The sequence below is a fragment of the Danio aesculapii genome, chromosome 1, assembly GCF_903798145.1.
Source record: "Danio aesculapii chromosome 1, fDanAes4.1, whole genome shotgun sequence".
NCBI classification, from domain to species: Eukaryota; Metazoa; Chordata; class Actinopteri; order Cypriniformes; family Danionidae; genus Danio; species Danio aesculapii.
Window position 1 is genome coordinate 29,391,469 of NC_079435.1, and position 20,934 is coordinate 29,412,402.

The window sequence follows — 20,934 nt, forward strand, 5'->3', positions numbered from 1 at the left end:
TTTTCTTTAATGTTTGTGGCTGTTTTTGCCCCATTGACTTCCATTATAACCACGTGGTTTAGATTACAAAATCAGGACACAATATTATCATGCATTTTTTGATTGTCAGGGGTTTTCCCTGTTGTAATTTTTACTGTTGATCATCAGTTGGCACCATTAACCTATTAGATAGGCCAGGTTTAGTTTCTGAATTTTATATGGAGTATAACAGCAAATTAAAGTGTGTGTATTTGTGTCTGTGAGTGTGTGAGGGTGTGAGAGTGACATTTACGCACTTGCTTTGATGTGTCTGATAAAATCCAAATATGCATCTCAGCTCTCAGAACTACATGGAGTAAATAAAAACAAAGACTGTGTTTTGATGCACCATCAAATGTGGTTATAATGGAAGTGGGGCAAAAACAGCCACCAACAGTAAATTAGGGAGAAAAAAATTAAATCTAACAATGCATCACAGCCAGTGTTGTTACTAATCATTCACATGTCCAAGACTGTGATAAAAGGTTAAAAAAAATCCAGTCCACAATTACTTTTATATTAAAAGTACATCATTTTATGTTTTTTCTTTCACCAAATCAGTGACATCATTTGTGAATTTGGCAATTAAAGAGTTAAAATCCTTTAATTTTTTTAAGCAATTTGGTATTTTTGATCAGGACTGAGGTTGATTAAAAAGTTATCTAATGCATTTTTACAGCAGGATGTTTTCATCCCTAACATAACAAAAGGGTAGGGAATTTAAACAGTGCACAAGAGTTAATCTGATTTACAATTATAACCAAAGAAACAAATTAACCAGATGTCTATTACTAAAAGATCCAGGATCTGTCAAATCATCACAGAGGTTTTATGTGAGATACAATAAAAGGTATAGACTCAGTAGTCACCATAGTTTCTGGATTTTTAAAAATCTTTTCAAACCTTTTACACAAACATATACAGTATATTACACTCAGAATATGCTGTTACAGTTAATCTGAAAAGCATAACAAAGCATATTTAATAGTACAACACAGGTCAGGTTAACCAAATAAGTCAAATCACAGTAGAAATGCAACCATTATTATTAAGCCCTGATGTTGTTTGTTAGAATCTGACCTGCAGCTTTAATTCAGCTTGCTGGAATATTGTCAATAGTTATTTGATTACAAAGCCCTGACAATAGCCAGCCACAGGTGAGAGGCTGGAACACTGAATCAAAGGTTCTTGTTATTGTTTTTCTGCTTCTGTGAGCCTACTGGTTTGTGTATTTGTAATGATGGCTATACAAATTCACCAGATCTGCCTTATTGACTCAGCTGACACCAAACATGATCTGTATGATGTTCAGGATCTGTAGTCAGTACTCTGAAGCTAAAAGCGAACGCAGCATAATGCAGCACATTTTATTCTGTCACAGTGCTGCATCTCAAATGCAATGCAAATACAGGATGTAAGTCGCAATCTACTGTCTTCAAATTGACTTCTGTATGGGGAATCAGGAGATCCATATTAGCTGACATCTGCTTCCTCCTCTGTGCATTAGGGAGCTTCTAAATGTTGTATTTTGAGCCTATGTTTGTATGGGCTTTATAGTTTGGTAATAACAAGATTATCTCGAACACAAGAGCATACTGTTTATCATAGATTGTCTCACAGCTTTTTAAATTTGATTTGTTAATATGTGTATTAATTTATTTAGTTGTTTTCTTAGATAATTTGGTAATTTTACTTCACTTATCAATTAAATAGCATAATTTGGGGAAATGTTTTGAACACAGTTGTTTGATAACTATGGTAATTTGATTAAGGTTAGTCTATATATTGTTATTATTATTATTATTAGTAGTAGTAGTAGTAGTAGTAGTAGTGGTTGTAGTAAACATTTAAAGAAAGAAAATTGTTATGGACATCACCATATTGCTGCAGACATTGCATAAAAACAACTAATAAAAAACTATACAAAATACAATTATAATGCTAATTAAGATAAACTCTTGTTAAATAAACCCACTGAAACAAAGACTATAGAATACACAAGACATGTCACTTGTTTTGAATGGGGAAAAGCGTAACAGTCAATATGGAGAATGAAGACCCACCTTCTAGTACAGGAGGCAATCATCGATCCTTATATGGTGAACAAAGCCCGCCTTCTAGTAAGAGGCAAATCATCCATCGCTATAGACTGACAATACTCCGAGGGAGGGGCTCAGACCAGATGTGAGTTTCTGCAAATTTTGTGTGATTCGAACATTCAGAAATGAAACTAAAGACAAAGTTGTGTTTTAATTTTATTGGTGATTCCTAATTTGAAATTCAATCATAAGCTTGGCTAGCAGTTTTGGAGAATTTTATGTTTCCCCAATCAAACAGAATGCCCGAGCATACTGCCCGAGAGACGTTTCAAAGATGGTTGCTGAGTGAAATGACATGTCTTAAAGGGACTTTGACTGAAACGAGTACAGAAGGATTTCTTATATCGGTTCAGCCTACACTTAGAAACTCTATATCTCCTACTAGAGGGAAGCAGTTCAAAATGTGGAAATTTTCCATCCTATCTTTAAGAGATGCATCAACTTTTTTACACTGTACAGATAGACCATACCTGACAATGCTTTTAAGAACAGCTTTATAAAACAACATCATAAGCTTCTTGTTAACTCCAAAAAGATGTAAAAAATACAATCTCTGGTGTAAACAAGAGCAAACCCACTCTGTGTGTTTCCGTGTAAAAGAATTGTAAATGCCCAATTACTTATAGGTCTCTGACTGAGTAATAGGACGGTCATGTACAACCACTTGATGATGGTCATCTATACATATTGGGTCAAATACCATCCCATAGTAATAGCAGTAGTAGTATAATTAATATTATTATTATTGTATTTTCATTAATAATAATCTTTTTTCTTTTTTGTCCTTCTTCTTCTTCTTCTTCTTCTTCTTCTTATTATTATTATTATTATTATTATTATTATTGTTGTTATTATTATTATTATTATTATTACTATTATCATTATTACCGTTATTAAAGTTAATAATTAATTATAATACATAATTTGATGGTGGTAGAGGCTATACCGGTAAAATATTTAAACCATAGAATATCCATGTACAACAACAAAACCAATTTTGTTTTTGTTTTTGTAGGAGTTTGTGATGATCGTTGTGTTTGGGCTGGAGTACATCATTCGTATCTGGTCTGCTGGTTGTTGTTGCCGGTACAGAGGATGGCAGGGACGACTTCGCTTTGCAAGGAAGCCTTTCTGTGTCATAGGTGAGCACTTACTATTCCTATTCCACAATGAAATGAGAACATTTTACTGTAAGGCTTTTACTGTTTAAGGTCAGAGTTTTGGCACTTGAGATTAAATGAGATTATAAGATCATATTTCTATTAGGAAATTGTGTTCATTGTTATTTTGCCCACTCAAACATTCGCGATGTGTTTTGGTAGTAGATGATATTTTTAAAAAAATTGAATCACCAAAGCAAATATTTACTTGATTGTAGATTATTATTGTTATTATTATTATTATATTATTATTATTATTATTATTATTATTATTATTATTATTATTATTATTATTATTATTATTATTATTATTGTTGTGGTTGTTGTTGTTGTTGTTGTTACATGCAAGCACACATGGTATAAAAATTTAAAGAAAATAAATCATTATGGTTGGTTATGCACTTTTTCATTCTTGAAATAAATGCCAGTACATATGTTTTCAACATTGATAACAAGGAATAACAAGAAAAATGTCAAGGAATAGTGAAATAAAAGAGTAATGGCTGCTGAAAAAAAGGCAGTGTATATTTTCAACTGTTAAGGGTTTTTTCCATGACAACGCTGGCTTTGATCCCTTTCAATAAAAAAATCTTTACAGATGACTCATACAATAGTCTCTACCACCGTCTGATTGCTGAACATTGTAGCATGAAATGTTAATCATCACAAGAAGCACAGGCTGCTTTGCAATACAAAGTACTGTTGTTATACTATTCTTATTTATATAAAATATTGTTGATTCAACCATAATATTTAATGAACAGCAATATGCAAATATGTTTGTTTAGAAAAAAAAATAGTAGGTTTTATTAGACTAAAGACTGACCATTAGATTTACCAAAACAAATATTGTTTTCATATTAACCACTAAGGAGATATGCATCTGAGCCACAGGTAGATTCCAGAATAAGCGTCCAAGGTAAGATCATATCTACAAACAGGGCTTGACATTAGCGGGTTACCAAATGCGGGTAGATTTCAGCTGTGGCGGGTAAGACAGCCATTCTCACTAGCCACTTTGGCTGGTTGAAGTTCTCATAAAAGCAGGGTTCGACAATAAGAATGGCCCAATATGCATGCAAATGCGATCTTAGAATTGAGAAGCAGCACGACTGACAAAAATTATTGTGTTCAAAGCAGGTAAATACCAAATGAGAGATCACTTGCGTCAACAGCTGATGTGATGCGAAGCAGCCGTACCTGGAAAAGCAACTGGTGCGATCGGTTTTCTTTGAAATAGACTGGACAAAAAGTGATGCATGTGCACCCACAGTCCTGCTGCTCTCAAGAACTCCAGATATTTTTCTTTAAAAAAGTCTTTTGGTAAGCAGCAGCAACAGCTTTATCCATTCTTTGAACAGATAATTAATGGGCCCACTGTTAACTGTATGTGCGTGATCATCCTTTCATCATCACACATGGTAGGTTTTTTCACCTGCTTTCTTTTGCTTACAGTTAGTTTTGTTGATATGGTTTGATTATCATTTCCTAGAATAACATTGCTTTAATAGGAAATTGACTCCCCATTTATATGTAGTGCTGGTGATCTGAGATCTTTAGCCAGGACAGACTACTGTGCATAGTTTTAGATACATGGCAATAATTTTTTTTAAGTGTCAATTTATTTATTTTTTAAAGAAAATTTTGTTGAATAAAAAGTTCAAGAATACAGCTATATTTTGTTTGTTTTGACACATATTTAAAACTTGTTAATTTATAGTTAGTTATTTATTTTTGGTGTGGTCAGAGATAAATTTGGCAAATCCTTAATTTTAAGCCCTGAAAAGTCATGTGAAATAAAAACTAATTGTAGTGAAACACTATGAAACCATAACCCATTTGCTCATGCTCATTGAGCAAGCTTACAACACACACAAAAAAAGGAAATGAATGAGGAGGCATGTGGAAAAACACAAAATCTAAATCAAGTAATTTTAGCATGTCAAAGTCAAATTTATGCATAATATATTTTCCCAACAACAAAATTGTGGCTAGTGAAAATGGCGAGTGGCTAGTAACATTGGAAATCTACTAGCCACAGTGGCTGGTGATCAAAAAAGTTATTGTCAAAGCCTATCTACACTCTCATAAATAAAGGTACGCATGCTGTCCCTGGGGTGTTACCTTTTCAAAAGGTACAAATTTGTACCTCAAAGGTCCATATTAATACCTCAAGGTACATATCAGTACTTAAAAATACAAAATTGTTCTTCTTAAAATTTTAGGTACTAATATATACTTTTCAGGTACCAATATGGACCTTTTTAAGTACAAATATGTACCTTTTGAAAAGGTACCACCCCAGTGACCGCTCGCGTATACTTTATTTCTGAGAGTGTACAAAACATATTCATATCAAATTCATATCATCCAAACTTTATTGATTAGTAGCTAGCCTTAAAATATAATGTTATAAATATACTGTTTAAATTCTAGACAACTAGTAAACTAATAAAATGTTTAAGAGCAGTAATTAGCAAAATCTGGTGAGTTTGATCCTTCACCATTATACTTTAAGAATTAATGGAGGCATATAAAAAAAAGAAAGAAAGACAGAAAGAATGTTCATTAAACTAAATAACAAAACCCAGCAAGCATTCTTTGCATTTAATAGAAGTCTGATACACATCAAATAGATGGCTAAACATAGACAGTTTGGCTAAAACGAAGCAAAATTGAATTGTCAACGAATATCTAATAGACATCTAGGAATAGCCTAAAATTAAAATACACAGTAATGAATGATTACACGTGTGAAGTCTGTCTAATCTGTGTATTTGATAGTCTAGTTTTGGGCTATTCTTAGAGGTCTATTATATATTGAGTCACAACCCCAATTTAACTTTGTTTTAGCCAAGACACCTATGATTAGACATCTATTAAACACAACATTACTTGGTGTGAATGGGTATTTAAAATTGTAATAATAGACTACAGTATAAATTTTTTTTGTATTCATGATTAATGTATCCTAGGTGTACAGTATAGTCCCAGTTCATAAAATCAAGCAAGTCCTATGTTTTTTGGCAGCTATTAGTAACACTAATAAAGCTGTCCTCCATCACAAATGCATTTCTGCAGTCTAGCAAGTTTCATTCTTCCAAGATGACACAACCCATGTTCATTCCTCAGTAACCAAGGCAACAGCCACATAACTGTAGATCACCATTAAGGTACTGTCTCATGCCTGTTAAATATCGTTACTGTACTTACCCCTTGACCTCAAACCTTTTACTCAGCATCCTCCAGTAGTGACTGCCAAAAACCTCCAAATCCACTTCAGCAAACAGCTCTCATTCAGTGACCTCTAAACCTGTCTAATGTTCTCCAGACTGTTGTTACACCGTGCAAGCTCATTAATTCTGGATTTGCTATTAATAATGTCTTGCTTTGTTTAAGTGTGTGTAGGTGCTTGCGATGTCTGTTCTTAAGTGCTAACACTTAGCCCTCATCATATCGATCTAAGTGGGGACCAGTGAGAGTAATGAACGTCATTAATAATGGGAATAATGTGTGCTGACCAAATGTCCTTTGAGGTTTTTAATGTTGTGTTTCATTTTGCTCCCGTTCCCTTTTGTAAGTATATTGTGAACACAAACCCAGGCGCTGGCAATGGTATGGTTCATCAAGGACACTGAGTCAATTATTGTTACAAGAAAAAAAAAACATATACATATAGCATGACAATATTGTATTTAGGGCTGTACAATATTTTGCGTCAGAATCAACACTGATGTGCACGCATGTTGTGTGATGTCAAGTTTGGTTAATAGTTGACCAGGCACCAAAATTTGAAATGTTTGTGATTTGTGGATTAATCGATAATTTAACTATAATAAAGTGAAAGTGGGGCATCACTGTGGCGCAATGGTAGCATGATTGTCTCACAGCAAGAAGGTCGCTGATTCGAGCCCCGGCTGGGTCAGTTGGCATTTCCTTGTGGAGTTTGCATGTTCTCCACGTGTTCATGTGGGTTTCCTCTGGGTGCTCCGATTTCCCCCACAGTCCAAAGACATGTGGTATAGGTGATTTGAATAAACTAAAATGGCCATAGGGTATGTGTGTGATTGTGAGAGTGTATGGGTGTTTCCCAGTATTGGGTTGCAGCTGGAAGGGCATCTGCTGTGTAAAACATTTGCTGGATAAGTTGGTGGTTCATTCCGCTGTAGCGACATCTGATAAATAAAGGGACAAAGCCAAAGGAAAATTAATGAATGAATAAAAAGAGAGTTTTCACATTACTGGATTGCAGCTAGAAGGCATCCACTGTGTAAAACAAACGCCGGAATAGTTGGTGGTTCATTCTGCTGTAGTGACCCCTGATAAATAAGGGACTAAGAAAATAAATGAATAAATGAAAGTGAAATTTTATCATGCATTGCATGTGTTTTTTAAGGCCTGTTACTGGGTTAAGGCCTAAACATTCCTAGAGAGCTTAAAACATTCACATTCTGGGTGCCGTGACCCAGATGGAAGTGAGGTTTGGGCAGGTGAGTGTAACAGAAATCAGCTAGTAAAAGCACATGTTGTAAAACTGGAGGGGTTGCCCCTATACCAATTTGTTTCTAAAACTTATGAAACACATAATTCACTTCAGTTTTTAGCTGAAACAAACACTTTTGACAGTATGTCCAGGGGGGTAGCAACTGGGGGGGATGGGGGGATATGTCCCCCACAGTTTTAGAGACAGACCATTTAGAAACAGGTGTTTAATAATTATATAAACGTATGATCTCACACCCAAACCGTGCTGATTATGTGCTGATTATGAAATAAAAAGCCTTTAAATATTTTTCTAGACACATTTAGCTGCTAGATGTTTGTCAAATAAAGTTTCTATGTCCTTGAACCTTCAAGGCATGTTCTATGAATGCCAACTGTGGAAAAAATTATAGATAAAATACTTATGAAACACCGCTGTTTGTTTACCTTCAAGTTTCTTGACGCGTGTGCACGTGAAGAAGTGCTAGCCAGCACACACTCATAATATGTACATCTTGACATGTGAAAGTGTTCCTCCATATGTTTTCATTGAAGTTGTTCACAATAAACTCTCAGAAATAAAAGCTGTCACTGGGTTGGTATCTTTTCAAAAGGTACACGTTTGTACTTAAAGGGTTCATACTGGTACCTCAAAATATATTTTAGTACCTAAAATTTTAAGAAATTTTTGTACTTTTTAGATATTATTATGGACCTTTGAGGTACAAATTTGTACCTTTTGAAAAGGTACCACCTCAGTGACAGCTTGCATTCCTTTATTTCTGAGAGTGTCCTTATCCATCCACAGACCTTGTAATGTAGTCAAATGTGTAAACATTCAGCTGCAGTTTGCACTTCTGCCTTTGGAGGTTTCTGGGACAAAGCAGCTGTATGAATACTAAAGCTTTAAAAAAAAAACATTAACAAAAGCCCGTGTTTACAAATACAATCGTAGCCATTTAGAGTTGATTTCTGATTAATGATGTCAGAATTTACCGGTATTTTGGTATGAATGTGTGAAGGTCTTTTCTGGAAAAAAAAACAGAATATCCTTGTCTGTGTGAGCAGTGCTTTTTTAAACTTACCAGTAAAGTTGTTCAGGAATTTTTTTTTGATATTTACCGGTATCACTGTGTGAAAGGGGCTATTATCTCACAGATAGAAAAAAAAAACAGTCCCTCGCTGTTCTATTAATGTTGAAAGCTAAAAAGAAAAAAAATACTTCCATTGGGGAAAACAAACTTTAGTGGATCCAGAGCCTAAAGCACTTTTAACTTCACTTAAATTATGATTACGAGGCTATTATCAATTAATGAACTCACATCCACATGGTTCCTTGCACAATACCATGGCTATATTCAGAATTTGAAGCTGCTGTGAAATGTGCAAGAAGCAATATATAATTTGTGTGTGCCTCTGTTTGACAGTGTGCAGCCCTAGAAATCTTTTTTACAGTGCAAAACATAATATATACTACAAACATTAGTCCACTTCTTGAAGCAAATACAAATTTAATGGTTATTGAACAAACTAGTGGTTTTAAAGCATGTGAACTAAATTGTATATGATTTGCAGCTACATGCTTTAAGACATTCTGTATTTATAGGATACTTATCTAGATTTTTAGTGTTTGTGTGTGTGTGTTTTATAACACATTGGTTGAAAAGCTGTTTCCAAAATAAACATATTCAGTCGTTTATTTGGTAAGTTTACATTATGAGCATGTTTCCTAATTGATTCATTAGCCTCCATTAAATGGGATTTGTGTGTTAAACTGATGAATGAACCCTGTCAGGGAATGAATGGTGTTCAGATGATGATGCATGTTATATTGTTGTAACACAGGAAACCCTTCAGCGGTTTAAAGAAAGACCACAAATGAGTGTCCCCTGTCTGTTCTCAAAGTTAGTGCACCGCTATAACAGAAAGCATATGTTTCAGGTTTAGTTTGCTGGCAAAAATTCGTCAAATTACTGTCAACTTATTCTGTCATTCAGAATCATTTTATTTTCATATACTGTATCATATAACTATGTTTCTCCATCAGGCAGTGCAATATCTAAAGCTGACCTCACTGAAAATCTTGCACTCAAAAGCTATTTTAAATCCAATATAAACTTTTAGGATCCTGTTAGATAGTACTTGCTGAAAAAGTTGCATTGGCTTCTGGACCCGTAATTCCACAATACTACCTCATTTCTACAGTTTGTTTATAAGATCCATAAAAAAAAAGTTCCAGTAGGGCTGATTCTGGAGTGTGGTGGTGGTCTGTGAAGGCTTAATGTATTTTTCATTGAGTTCATGAGTCATCTTTCTGCTGTGCTGGATTACGGTGTCATAATTTATACATCTAGAGAGCACTTCAACACCTAAATAAGCATTTTCCCTCCCAGATCGAGACTCCCTGAAGACTTTAAGAACACATGTAGCGCGTTGATTTGACTGAGAATGACAGCAGAAAGGAGGAGAGTGGAGGAGCACGAAGCCTAGTTTATCTGGAAAGTTTTGAGTTCATCAGCTACAAAGAATATGAGAAATTAGAGAGGGATCAGAAAGAGAAAGAAAATATTATTGCAGTTGAGCTGTGCCTTGGAGTTGTTTGTGTTCTTTGAGGGTTTGATGTCGCTTCTCCAAGTGGATGTGTTTTCTGTGTGAACTTCCGTGTTCTACTCTTGTTTTTTCCCTCTTTTCCCACAGATAATTTGGGCAAAATAACAGTTTGGAAATCAATCTTTTTAATCAATTCACAATAACAGAATAGCTGTGTTTCTCTGGGAAATCTCCTTTGAGACATCAGAGATAAGATGACATATGGTTTCACTGCCTGACAAAAGTCTTGTCGCTTATCAAAGTTTAAGGAACAACAAATAATAACTTATATAAATATATAATATAAATGTTATACATATATATACATATATATTATATATTTATATAAGTTATATAAGTTATATATATATAATAACTTCTAACTTCAATAACTTGTTTGGTATTAGAAGTGGCTTATTCATTCATTCATTTTCTTTTCGGCTTAGTCCCTCTATTAATCTAGGGTAGTCACAGCAGGGTAACCCGCCAGTTTATCCAACATATGTTTTACGCAGCGGATGCCCCTCCAGCTGCAACCCATTTCTGGGAAACATCCATACACACTCATTCACACCCATACACTATGGACAATTTAGCCTACACCAATTCACCTTTACCACAAGTCTTTGGACTGTGGGGAAAACCAAAGCACCCAGGGGAAACCCACGTGGACGCAGAGGGAACATGCAAACTGCGCATTGCGTCACCAGAAGTAGCTTATATGAAAGGCACAGGCCTCTAGATTATGCTTTTTTTTACCAAAATAAAATAGGATCATGCCTTGATTTTTAATTATTTAATTAGGACAGTAAGGTCTGACTTTGCTTAGATAAAAGTCTTGTCACTTAACAGAAATAATGTACAGTATAGAACATAAAGTCATGCTGCGGTGGGAAAAGAATTAATATTGTGTATGACTCCCATGAGCTTGGAGGATTGCATCCATACATCTCTCCAATAACTCAAAAAACGTAATAAAGTCATCTGGAATAGCTAAGAAAGCCTTCTTGCAGGACTCCCAGAGTTCATTAAGATTCTTTGGATTCATCTTCAATGAATCCTTTATCATTTTACCCCAAACATGCTCCATAATGTTTGCATCTGGTGACTGGGCTGGCCAATCCTGGAGCACCTTGACCTTCTTTGCTTTCAGGAACTTTGATGTGGAAGCTGGAGTATGAGAAGGAGCGCTATCCTGCTGAAGAATTTGCCCTCTCCTGTGGTTTGTAATGTAATGGGCAGCACAAATGTCTTGATACCTCAGGCTGTTGATGTTGCCATCCACTCTGCAGATCTCTCGCACACCCCATACTGAATGTAACCCCAAACCATGATTTTTATTTCACCAAACTTGACTGATTTCTTTGAGAATCTTGAGTCCATGCAGGTTCCAATAGGTCCTCTGCAGTATTTGTGATGATTTGGATGCAATTCAACAGATGATTTATTGGAGAAATCTATATTCTGCCACTTTTCCAAATGATCAACTAGAAGTCAAGTTGTTATCTGTTGCTATTACAATTGTGATCAATAACAAGTCCTTTGTCAGGTAGTGTTAATTGCCCAGACAAATTTCAGGTTAATGAGAAATTTAAACAAATTACTTTGTATTGATTTACGCCAGTTGTTCTTGACAAATGGGGTAACATTTTGAATTAAAAGTATTCAAATTATGTTATTATGTACTGTACTATATTTAAAAAGTATATAAAATTTTTTTTGGAGACTGAAATATGTGTAATTTAATGTAAATATATATTTAAACTGAAATCTTCTTTACATCATTTTATTTTTCCAGAATCACAGTCCATTACTTTAATACATCAGCGTTCACTGTTTTGCTTTTCAAAATTATGTAAGGGAAAAGAGCAGCTTTGACATAATTACAGCAGAAATTCTGGAGAAAATATAATAGGTGGCCTTCAAGTCACAAAGGTTGAGGTCTATTAATTAATGGATGCTTTGTTCAATGGGATTCACAGCGTAATCATTATAAGAACAGGTCACCTAGGACCTCAGTTACAACTTTCAGACTGAAAAGGAAAAAAATGTAGATATCATAGAGGTTGAATATATTATTCTATAACAGTCTCAGTTTTTTTAAAAAAACGTTAGCATTATCTTGAGAATTGAGAAGTTTGAGATTTATTTTGGCGACAACATTCCTTGTGAAAAAATGAAAACATTTGACCTGACAGAATCAAATTGTCCATATAAGAAAATTAAATAATTTGATATTTTACATGCACTCTTCTGTGAAAATGTTAGTACACTTATTACTCATGTAAAATGTATTTTTCTGTTTGTTTCTCCAATCATCAGACATAATAGTGCTGATTGCCTCAGTTGCTGTGGTTTCGGCGGGGAGTCAAAGCAACATTTTTGCAACGTCTGCACTGCGAAGCTTAAGATTTTTACAAATCCTGCGAATGGTACGCATGGACCGCCGCGGAGGAACTTGGAAGCTTCTGGGATCTGTAGTTTATGCACACAGCAAGGTAACTTGATTTTTGACAAATTGTCATCTAAATTATTTTAAGGGTTGTCTATAAAATGAATAGACCAATTCTAAAAGCACAATTTGTTTTCGCAGTGACAGTCTGTGTCAAACAACAATGTCTGAAAGTACTTTCTGTTCTTTTGTAAATATCTTCATGCTCAGCCAATCTTCTTTAAACGTCCTTGATATCTGCCTCTCTGTCTAATAGGAACTGGTCACTGCCTGGTACATTGGGTTCCTTGTGCTCATCTTTTCCTCTTTCCTGGTTTATCTGGTGGAAAAGGAATCCAATACAGACTTTGCCACCTATGCTGATGCATTATGGTGGGGCACGGTGAGTCTTCACATCGCACATTTCTACATAATGGTACATTCTATCAGAGTCCAGGTAATAGTCTGGTCTATACTGAGCTTAACAAAACAGCACATTTGTATTTGATGTGGTGCCAGATTCATGTTCTAGCACATCTGTGACTCTTGTACAGTTATTATTCTGTGCCATTTTCCCGCTCTTGCTAATGTCCAACATTACTTGAAAATTGCAAGGCACTCTGGTTTTAGTTTAATATGAACCTTGATATCAAATTTCACTTATAATTTAAGACTCACCCACTTTTTTTAGCATTTTGATCATCGCCTTCTACCTTGTTTGGGAAATTGAAACCTTTTCCATAAAGGTTATACGGGGCGCCATTAGATTCCATTTCCATGGAGATAGAAAGTAATCACGATGGCACAAATTGAGAAAATGACGCCATTTCTGGTCTCGCTCGACAGCCTTTGACTGTTCAGAGAATGGAGTTCAGGCAGGATTTTTCAACCCAAAGGAAAAAAGACAAAAGGCATTCTCATGCATAAATTAAGAGACTACAGATATATATATAAATTTACTCAGAATTACTTTATACATTTTATATTTTATATATTTTTCAATGTATACCAAAGAAAAAAAAAAGAAACTAAAAGGAAAAAACAAAATGACCTAAACTATATTAAACACGATTTCACTTGTAGGAAGGATGAAGATGAATTCTGTCAGCTGCAATGTATTTTAAATAGTACATTTTACTATTTCTAATTTTAGTCGTATTAATGATTTGCAATATCGTTAAGCCTGCTTTCTGGTATTATAACATAAAAAAGTGAATACATATACTGTACAGCAAATCAATCACTGAAACAGTTTTGAAAAATAAACAGTTTAAAGTATATCAAGTTTTTTTTTAAATATGTTTGCTTGTGTATTTAGTGACATTATGCCTTAAAGACTCCCATTGTACTTATTTTTGACAGTCTCTGCCTCTTAAATCATGCATTCAGCTTCATTATCATGAAAAAGGTCAAATTTAAGTCAAAAAGGGTTTACTCTAAGCTAAATAAACATTTTCATGACACATCTATTGTCATTTCAGTTGTAAAAAACACAATTTGTGTTAAAGCTTATTAAGATATTTGAAGCATGATAGAAAAAACATGTGACTTGTATGCTGCAAGTAATGTCACCTCTACTGATGAGAAACTCTGGAAGACATTGAGGCATGTCATTGTTGTTCTCTCATTCATTTGTGCAAAATGCTTAGAATACACTAATAATAGATTAATTATTTGTCAACTCTGTTATTGTGATAGTTCAGTAAATTTCTCATTCACTTTTTAAAAACAATAAAATTATGAAAATATATAAAACTCTGTTTTAGACATGGCCTGTGGTATCTGTTTCTATCTGGTATCTTTATGCTAAAGCACAAAATGGTGGAAAATGTCAACTCTGTTATTGTCAACTCTGTTATGGTATAAAAAGTAAAGTTATTTTATCCATCTTTGAAACGCCTTTCGGTCAGGCATTCTGTCTGAATGGGGAAACATCAAATTCTCCAAAACTGTTTGCCAAGCGTACGATTACATTACAAATTTGGAACCACCAATAAAACTAAACAACAACTGCCTCATAAGTTTTGTTCCTAGACATCCAAATCAAACACAATCTGCATTTTTTTCGGTTGCCTGAGCTAATGCGCATGCACACTCTAAAGGAATGAGTTCCTGACACCAACCTCATTTATGGCCATTTTACACATTATCATCCTCTGAATAATTATCATCTGATTGCACTGGTCTTCTGAAATAATCCACAACTTGGTCTTGATAGTGAATCCCCTCCAGAAATTATAGCGATTCTTTGTTTACAAGTTTGTGAGCATTTTTAGTAGTTGCTGTCATATGATGTGCGTTTGAAAGGATGAACTGTACCTCGCTTTCGTTTCATACAGATTAAAAAAACTCTTTTTGGATATATTTTTCTATGTCTGTGAAATAATATATTCGCTGAGATTCCAGTGTGTTTGTTGACCACCAAACGTCTGTTACATTGACCGTTACACTTCACCCCATTCAAAACTAAATGAGTGACATGTCTTGTGTATTCTACAATCTTTGGTTTACATTAATAATGGATTTAGTTTACTGTAAATTATACATTTGTTGTTTATCATTCCAGTGTAAGAAAAATAGATGGAAAATATACCCTTAAATTCCTAAATATACCCACAATTCTGTACTGAGTCGTATATACTTTAAATATGTAAATACATTTTTGTTTTTGATTATAAACCTCTTTACATGCGAGTCCTGCAATGAAATCCAGCCATTCTCTATTATGAAAAAAAGTTTATTCAAAGTTCTCCACTTGTTTGTGTATTTATATGTTTTCACTATTATATAGTTACAAGTATATTGTGAGGATATGGTATCTGAATTTATTTATTTATTTATTTATTTTTAAATAGATCACTCTGACCACTATTGGTTATGGAGATAAGACTCCAAAAACCTGGACAGGACGAATGCTGTCTGCTGGCTTTGCTTTGCTCGGCATCTCCTTCTTCACACTGCCTGCGGTAAACCTTACACACACACACACACACACACACACACACACACACACACACACACACACACACACACACACACCAATAAGCATTCTCACAATGTGCCTAGTGTCTTTACACTAATTACAGTATTAATTCAGTGCTTGTGTATATTGTCACTCCTCCAGATACAACACTGATAATAAAAATGAAAAAATAGATAAATCAATTCCAAATCATTTGCATAATTGAAATAGTTTCCAATGTTTTTCTTGTTTTCCAGGCTGCTCTGCACAATCAAATCTTATTATTAGCATATTATTTTTTTCATAATATTTTTTTCATAAAGCAGAATTTTACAGTTTATGATCTCTTTGTGAAGCACATTGCTCGCAGTGCCACCAACAGAGATTGTGTTTAGGGAATACAAATATAGAATTCATACAAAACTACAAAAATATTGAGAACAGAGAGTACAGAAACCAATGTTTTTTTTTTTAAATACAGACAATATATATATAACTAAGTGCAGTATTGTCCATTTTTCTACTGCTGTATTCATGATATGGTTCTTCTTCACTTGAAGGGTATTTTGGGTTCAGGTTTTGCCTTGAAGGTTCAAGAACAGCACAGACAGAAGCACTTTGAGAAGAGAAGGAACCCTGCTGCCTGCCTCATACAGGTCAGACACAAGAGCTATTAATCTGCCTTCATATTGGGTAATATTACACAATCTCATATAATAAAATTAGGTTCATAGTGTCATATAGACTCATGTCCCTTTTTAGAGTACTGTTTGGTCCTGTGTCTTTTTATGTAACTGTTATTCATGTCTGAATGCACCACAATGTTTGTCTGTGTTGCATGATAAATTTTTCATGAAATGGCTGAGACAGCAGATTGTCCTACCTAAAAAAACCTCAAAATATGATTCACTTCACTGCAAAAAAATACTTTATTTGCTTAGACATCCAGTGTTTCACTGGTTTTAAAGGGTCATGAAAATCTATTCTTTAGAACTAGTTAGTTCTTGTAAGAGAAGAAAAAGGAGAGACGAATATCAAAGCAACTACCAGTTTTACATGGTTCTTTATTGTATTGTTTGAAATATGTATCTAAGCTGTTTGACTGTTATCAAGAAGCTTTGTAGATTAGTGATAAACTGCATTACAAAAACTGAGGAGGTGTGAATGAGAATTAATGCCACACAGGAACCCCTAAAGCAAAACAACACACTCACTTTTGATCCATGAACACTAAATAATCTAAATAATTACTAAATAATTATTACTAAATAATAATTATTAAATTAATAATAATAATTACTAAATAATCTTACTAAATAATCCCACAGTTTAAAGTGGATGTCCTTAAGATACTATAGTGATTTGATAAAACAATTCTTTTTTGATTACAATAGTTAAAAAACTATTTGGTAAGTGTGATTTATTTTGCACACTGGCTGATTCAGGATTTTCATGGAAAAATAACTGTCACACTAAAAGTTTTGTTGAAAAAAAAGTGAACATATTACTGTATGTCTTGGTGTTAATTTCATTAACAAAAAATGGCTTGAAACAAACAGAAACTTGACTGGTCTGCTGCATTGTTACTGAGTGTGCGTGCTCTGATCACCCATAAACAACACAATGCCGCGGATTATAAATAAATTAATCTTGGTATTTTTTATCTTTTTGACTAGATATAGTCTCACTGTTACTTCGTTAGATGAGAGAATCAGAGAGCACACACAGTCATAGTTTTTTACTCACATTACTGGCACAGCAGACCTGTCAAGTTTATGTTTGTTTCAAGGCATAGACAACAAACATTTTTCTCCCTTATTTTCATTGATGAAATGAACACTGCTGTGTCTAAAATGTATAAAATCACTGATATCTGGAAAAAACACAGCTCTTTCTTTTGTGTTTTTTACTTGACTATGTTTACATGGACATCAGTAATCGAATTATTTAATCTGAATAAGACAATAATATGATTAAGGTGTTTACATGAGTTGCTTTTTGAATATTTCTTTCAAGATCCCGTTTTACATGGTATAGCACATAATTTGATTAACGTCATTGCGTCACCACGCTATCCACATTTCCCCTGGATTTTCATACTATTTTGGGTGTTTCATTTTTAAATTTGTCAACTTTAATTGCAGTTCTGCACTTTAACTAATTCAGGAACGTTTCATGCATGCCGTCTGTGACAAGAGAGATATTAGATGAGAGTATGAACTGCTGGAAGAGTATTGTTTTGATGGAATTTGATACCACACGCCGGATGGGGGAAAAAACACAGCATTTCACAATACAGGTGTTTGTGGTCCTTGACTGACTTGGGAGATTCAGAGAATAGTGTCAAGCAGCCGTGTGTGTATAAGCTATACTGTTGCAAAATGCGGCGAAAGTCTTACATGACAGTATTTGTTTGATTGCAGTGTTTACAGACATGTACTGCACTTCAGTAATGCAACTAAAATCGGCATACTCCACATGTCTTAATAAAATTTCTCTTTAGTTCGATTATGACCTTTATCGGATCAAATCAATAAAATATAATAATAAGAAGAAGAAAATAAATAAAAAAATAAATAAATAAAATAGGTGTTTACATGGTAGACTCTTAATCAGAGTATTGTTTTCAATCGTATTACAATTGAATTATTGGTGTCTATGTAAACGTACTCAATGTCATATCATATAAAGAAAGCAAAATTAATATGGGGTATGTTTTTTGCTTTTATACTCTGTTGTTACTCTATTTTTAGTAATATTCTTCTAATGGCATTCTAATAGGCTTCATCATGCATTGAATGTGTTTGTTCTCCTAAGACTTGTTTTCAAAAGACTTTTTTAATGAAAATATATATGTTAAATTTTGCACAGTCCTATTGTCATGGCACAATTTTGATAAAGCTCATAATTAACAATTACTTATGTGGTTACATTTCTATAGTTCCTATGGTTAAATTCCATCTTTTGTGATGTGCAACACATGCAGAGAGCTTTTTTTATCTCAGAAAATTATGTCAGGGAGTTTGCAGAAAAGAGTGTCCAGTTGCAGCACTGAACAGAAAACTGTGTTTACTGACAGGGCAAGACTCGAATAGATAGACAAAGGTAAACAGTAGGGGCAGTATTATGCAGGAAAGCCAGTCAGGCAGGGACAAGACAGCACTGCAATCAAAGGGCAATGTTGGATAGAACCAGTAGCTTTAACACCAGACTGGCAGGCCAGAAAAATCACTGACCAGGGGAAACAGGATGAAGGACAGTACTGGAACCAGCTTAAGACAAACACTCAAAACAAGACAGGACAGCAAACAGGCAGTGGTAACAATGTGACCAAGAAAAAAATAGTGTAAGAAAACTATAACTAGATTTTAAACGAAAGATTAAGGAAAATACATACAAATTCCATAATCACAAATAAAACTGACTAACTTTGACACAATTAGGGAAAGAGATCAAACAAAAACAAGAAACAAAGACTTCTATAAATGTAGAATCTTAAACTAAACATAAATTAAATTGAATAAAAACACAAGAGAAAAACAATTACAACACAGAGACAGACAGTAAGATGGGGGAGAGGGATGAACTGAAACAAAACAGAAGAGGAATAGTATTAAACAAAAACAAAACAGAAAAAAGGCAAGACAAGAATACAAGCAAAGCAAAGGATTACAAAAATAATACTTCACACTATCAAATGCAACATACTAGCTAAGAAATGAGGAAACAAAGTACAATATATGGAACAGAGGACACAAGGCACAGGTGAACACAATCAGCCAAACAAGGTCTAAACAAGGGGGTGTGGTAAATGAAAACAAAGAGTCAAGACAGGAGAAGCCAACACAAACAATAATAAATCTATGTAGACAAGCAGGGAAACATTAAATATTGACAGAACCGACAAGTCTGTAATAGTGGGACCCTGACAAATGTATTTTAGCGTTTCAAGACCCTTTCATTTGAACATATTTGATTTTCATACCAGCAAAAAAGAGTTATAAAAAATCTTGTTGTGTTGCAAACTATATTGAGGATTCTTCTATAAAATGTTTTTCTTCTGACAATGTTTTACTCTCCTTAATCCTGAATAAGGCTGCATGGCGATATTACTCCACAGATGGTAGTCGTCCTTACCTTCAGGCCACTTGGCATCATTATGAGTCTACAATTCCTATCCGGAGGCATGTATTGGTGCCTGCTCTGACCGAAAAACCTGTGTAGTTTTTTTTACTAATCTGCTTTTTTTTTTTCCTTTTTTTTTTTTTTTTTTTTTTTCTTCTCTTTATCTTCTTTGGGATTGTTCTTCTTCTGTCTTTTCCTCTTCTACTTTTATCCCCCGTTCTTTTGGTTTTGTATATTTTTGCATGTAGTGTGTGTGGCGTAGCTATGCGGCTGATGAGAACTCGGTTTCCGTTGCTACCTGGAAACCTCATTTGAAGGCGTTGCATACCTGCAGTCCTACAAAGTAGGTACAAATCCCTGGCAGTGGCTTTTTTAAACTTCCTATCTGAATCCTTCGTACCTCCATTTTGTCCACAAAGAAAAATTTCCTTCTGTTTGTTTGTGTTACTTTATTGTGTCTCCTATAAATTTGTCCCATTCTTCTTTTCATGTTTCATATTTTCTTCACTTCAACATTCAACAAACTACATTTGTCCGTTTTATGTTATAGACATCAACATGAATCATTAGAGCAAGCTCTGATGTTACAGACAAAAGCAGGTCTAATGTAGGTCTAGCTGTCTGTAAAACCATCTGATTACAGTCTTTCTCTCAAAGCGAAAGGGAAAAAAGCAAATGGACAGTAATGCTTTGCTCAATTTTACATTTCTACTTTCACATAATGCCTCAATCATGGACAAAGTCAATATGCTGTAGAGTTCTAGCTTGGTAAATATTATTAGCAGAAAATGTCAAATTGTCTAGGTGATTAAGAAAAAGCCTTACCACTTACCAAGGTTTACCATTCACATATACCCTTATAACCAATAATACCTGTTAAAATAGACCTGTTTAGAATAAACAAGATATTTAGCAGGACTCCAAATGTATATGGCACATTAATTTGCTTGAGCTTCTGAATTTCTTGCAATGCAAAGCATGTTTTAGTATGCATGTGGATGCTAATGTTTTGAACTGGCTGTTGCTTTTGGTGCATTAGTATGCATGATATATGTCATGGTAAACTGT

At 34.3% G+C, this 20,934-nt stretch overlaps 1 protein-coding gene across 1 annotated transcript in view; it reads left to right on the forward strand.

The window, feature by feature from the left end:
* Positions 1-20,934, forward strand: part of kcnq5b (potassium voltage-gated channel, KQT-like subfamily, member 5b) — a 189,090-nt gene that overhangs the window by 143,285 nt on the left and 24,871 nt on the right. Inside the window, exons 3-8 of the mRNA XM_056458436.1 lie at positions 3,133-3,259; positions 12,671-12,846; positions 13,057-13,182; positions 15,635-15,745; positions 16,302-16,397; positions 19,837-19,925. Coding sequence (XP_056314411.1) covers positions 3,133-3,259; positions 12,671-12,846; positions 13,057-13,182; positions 15,635-15,745; positions 16,302-16,397; positions 19,837-19,925 — 725 coding nt within the window. The remainder of the gene's footprint in view (positions 1-3,132; positions 3,260-12,670; positions 12,847-13,056; positions 13,183-15,634; positions 15,746-16,301; positions 16,398-19,836; positions 19,926-20,934) is intronic.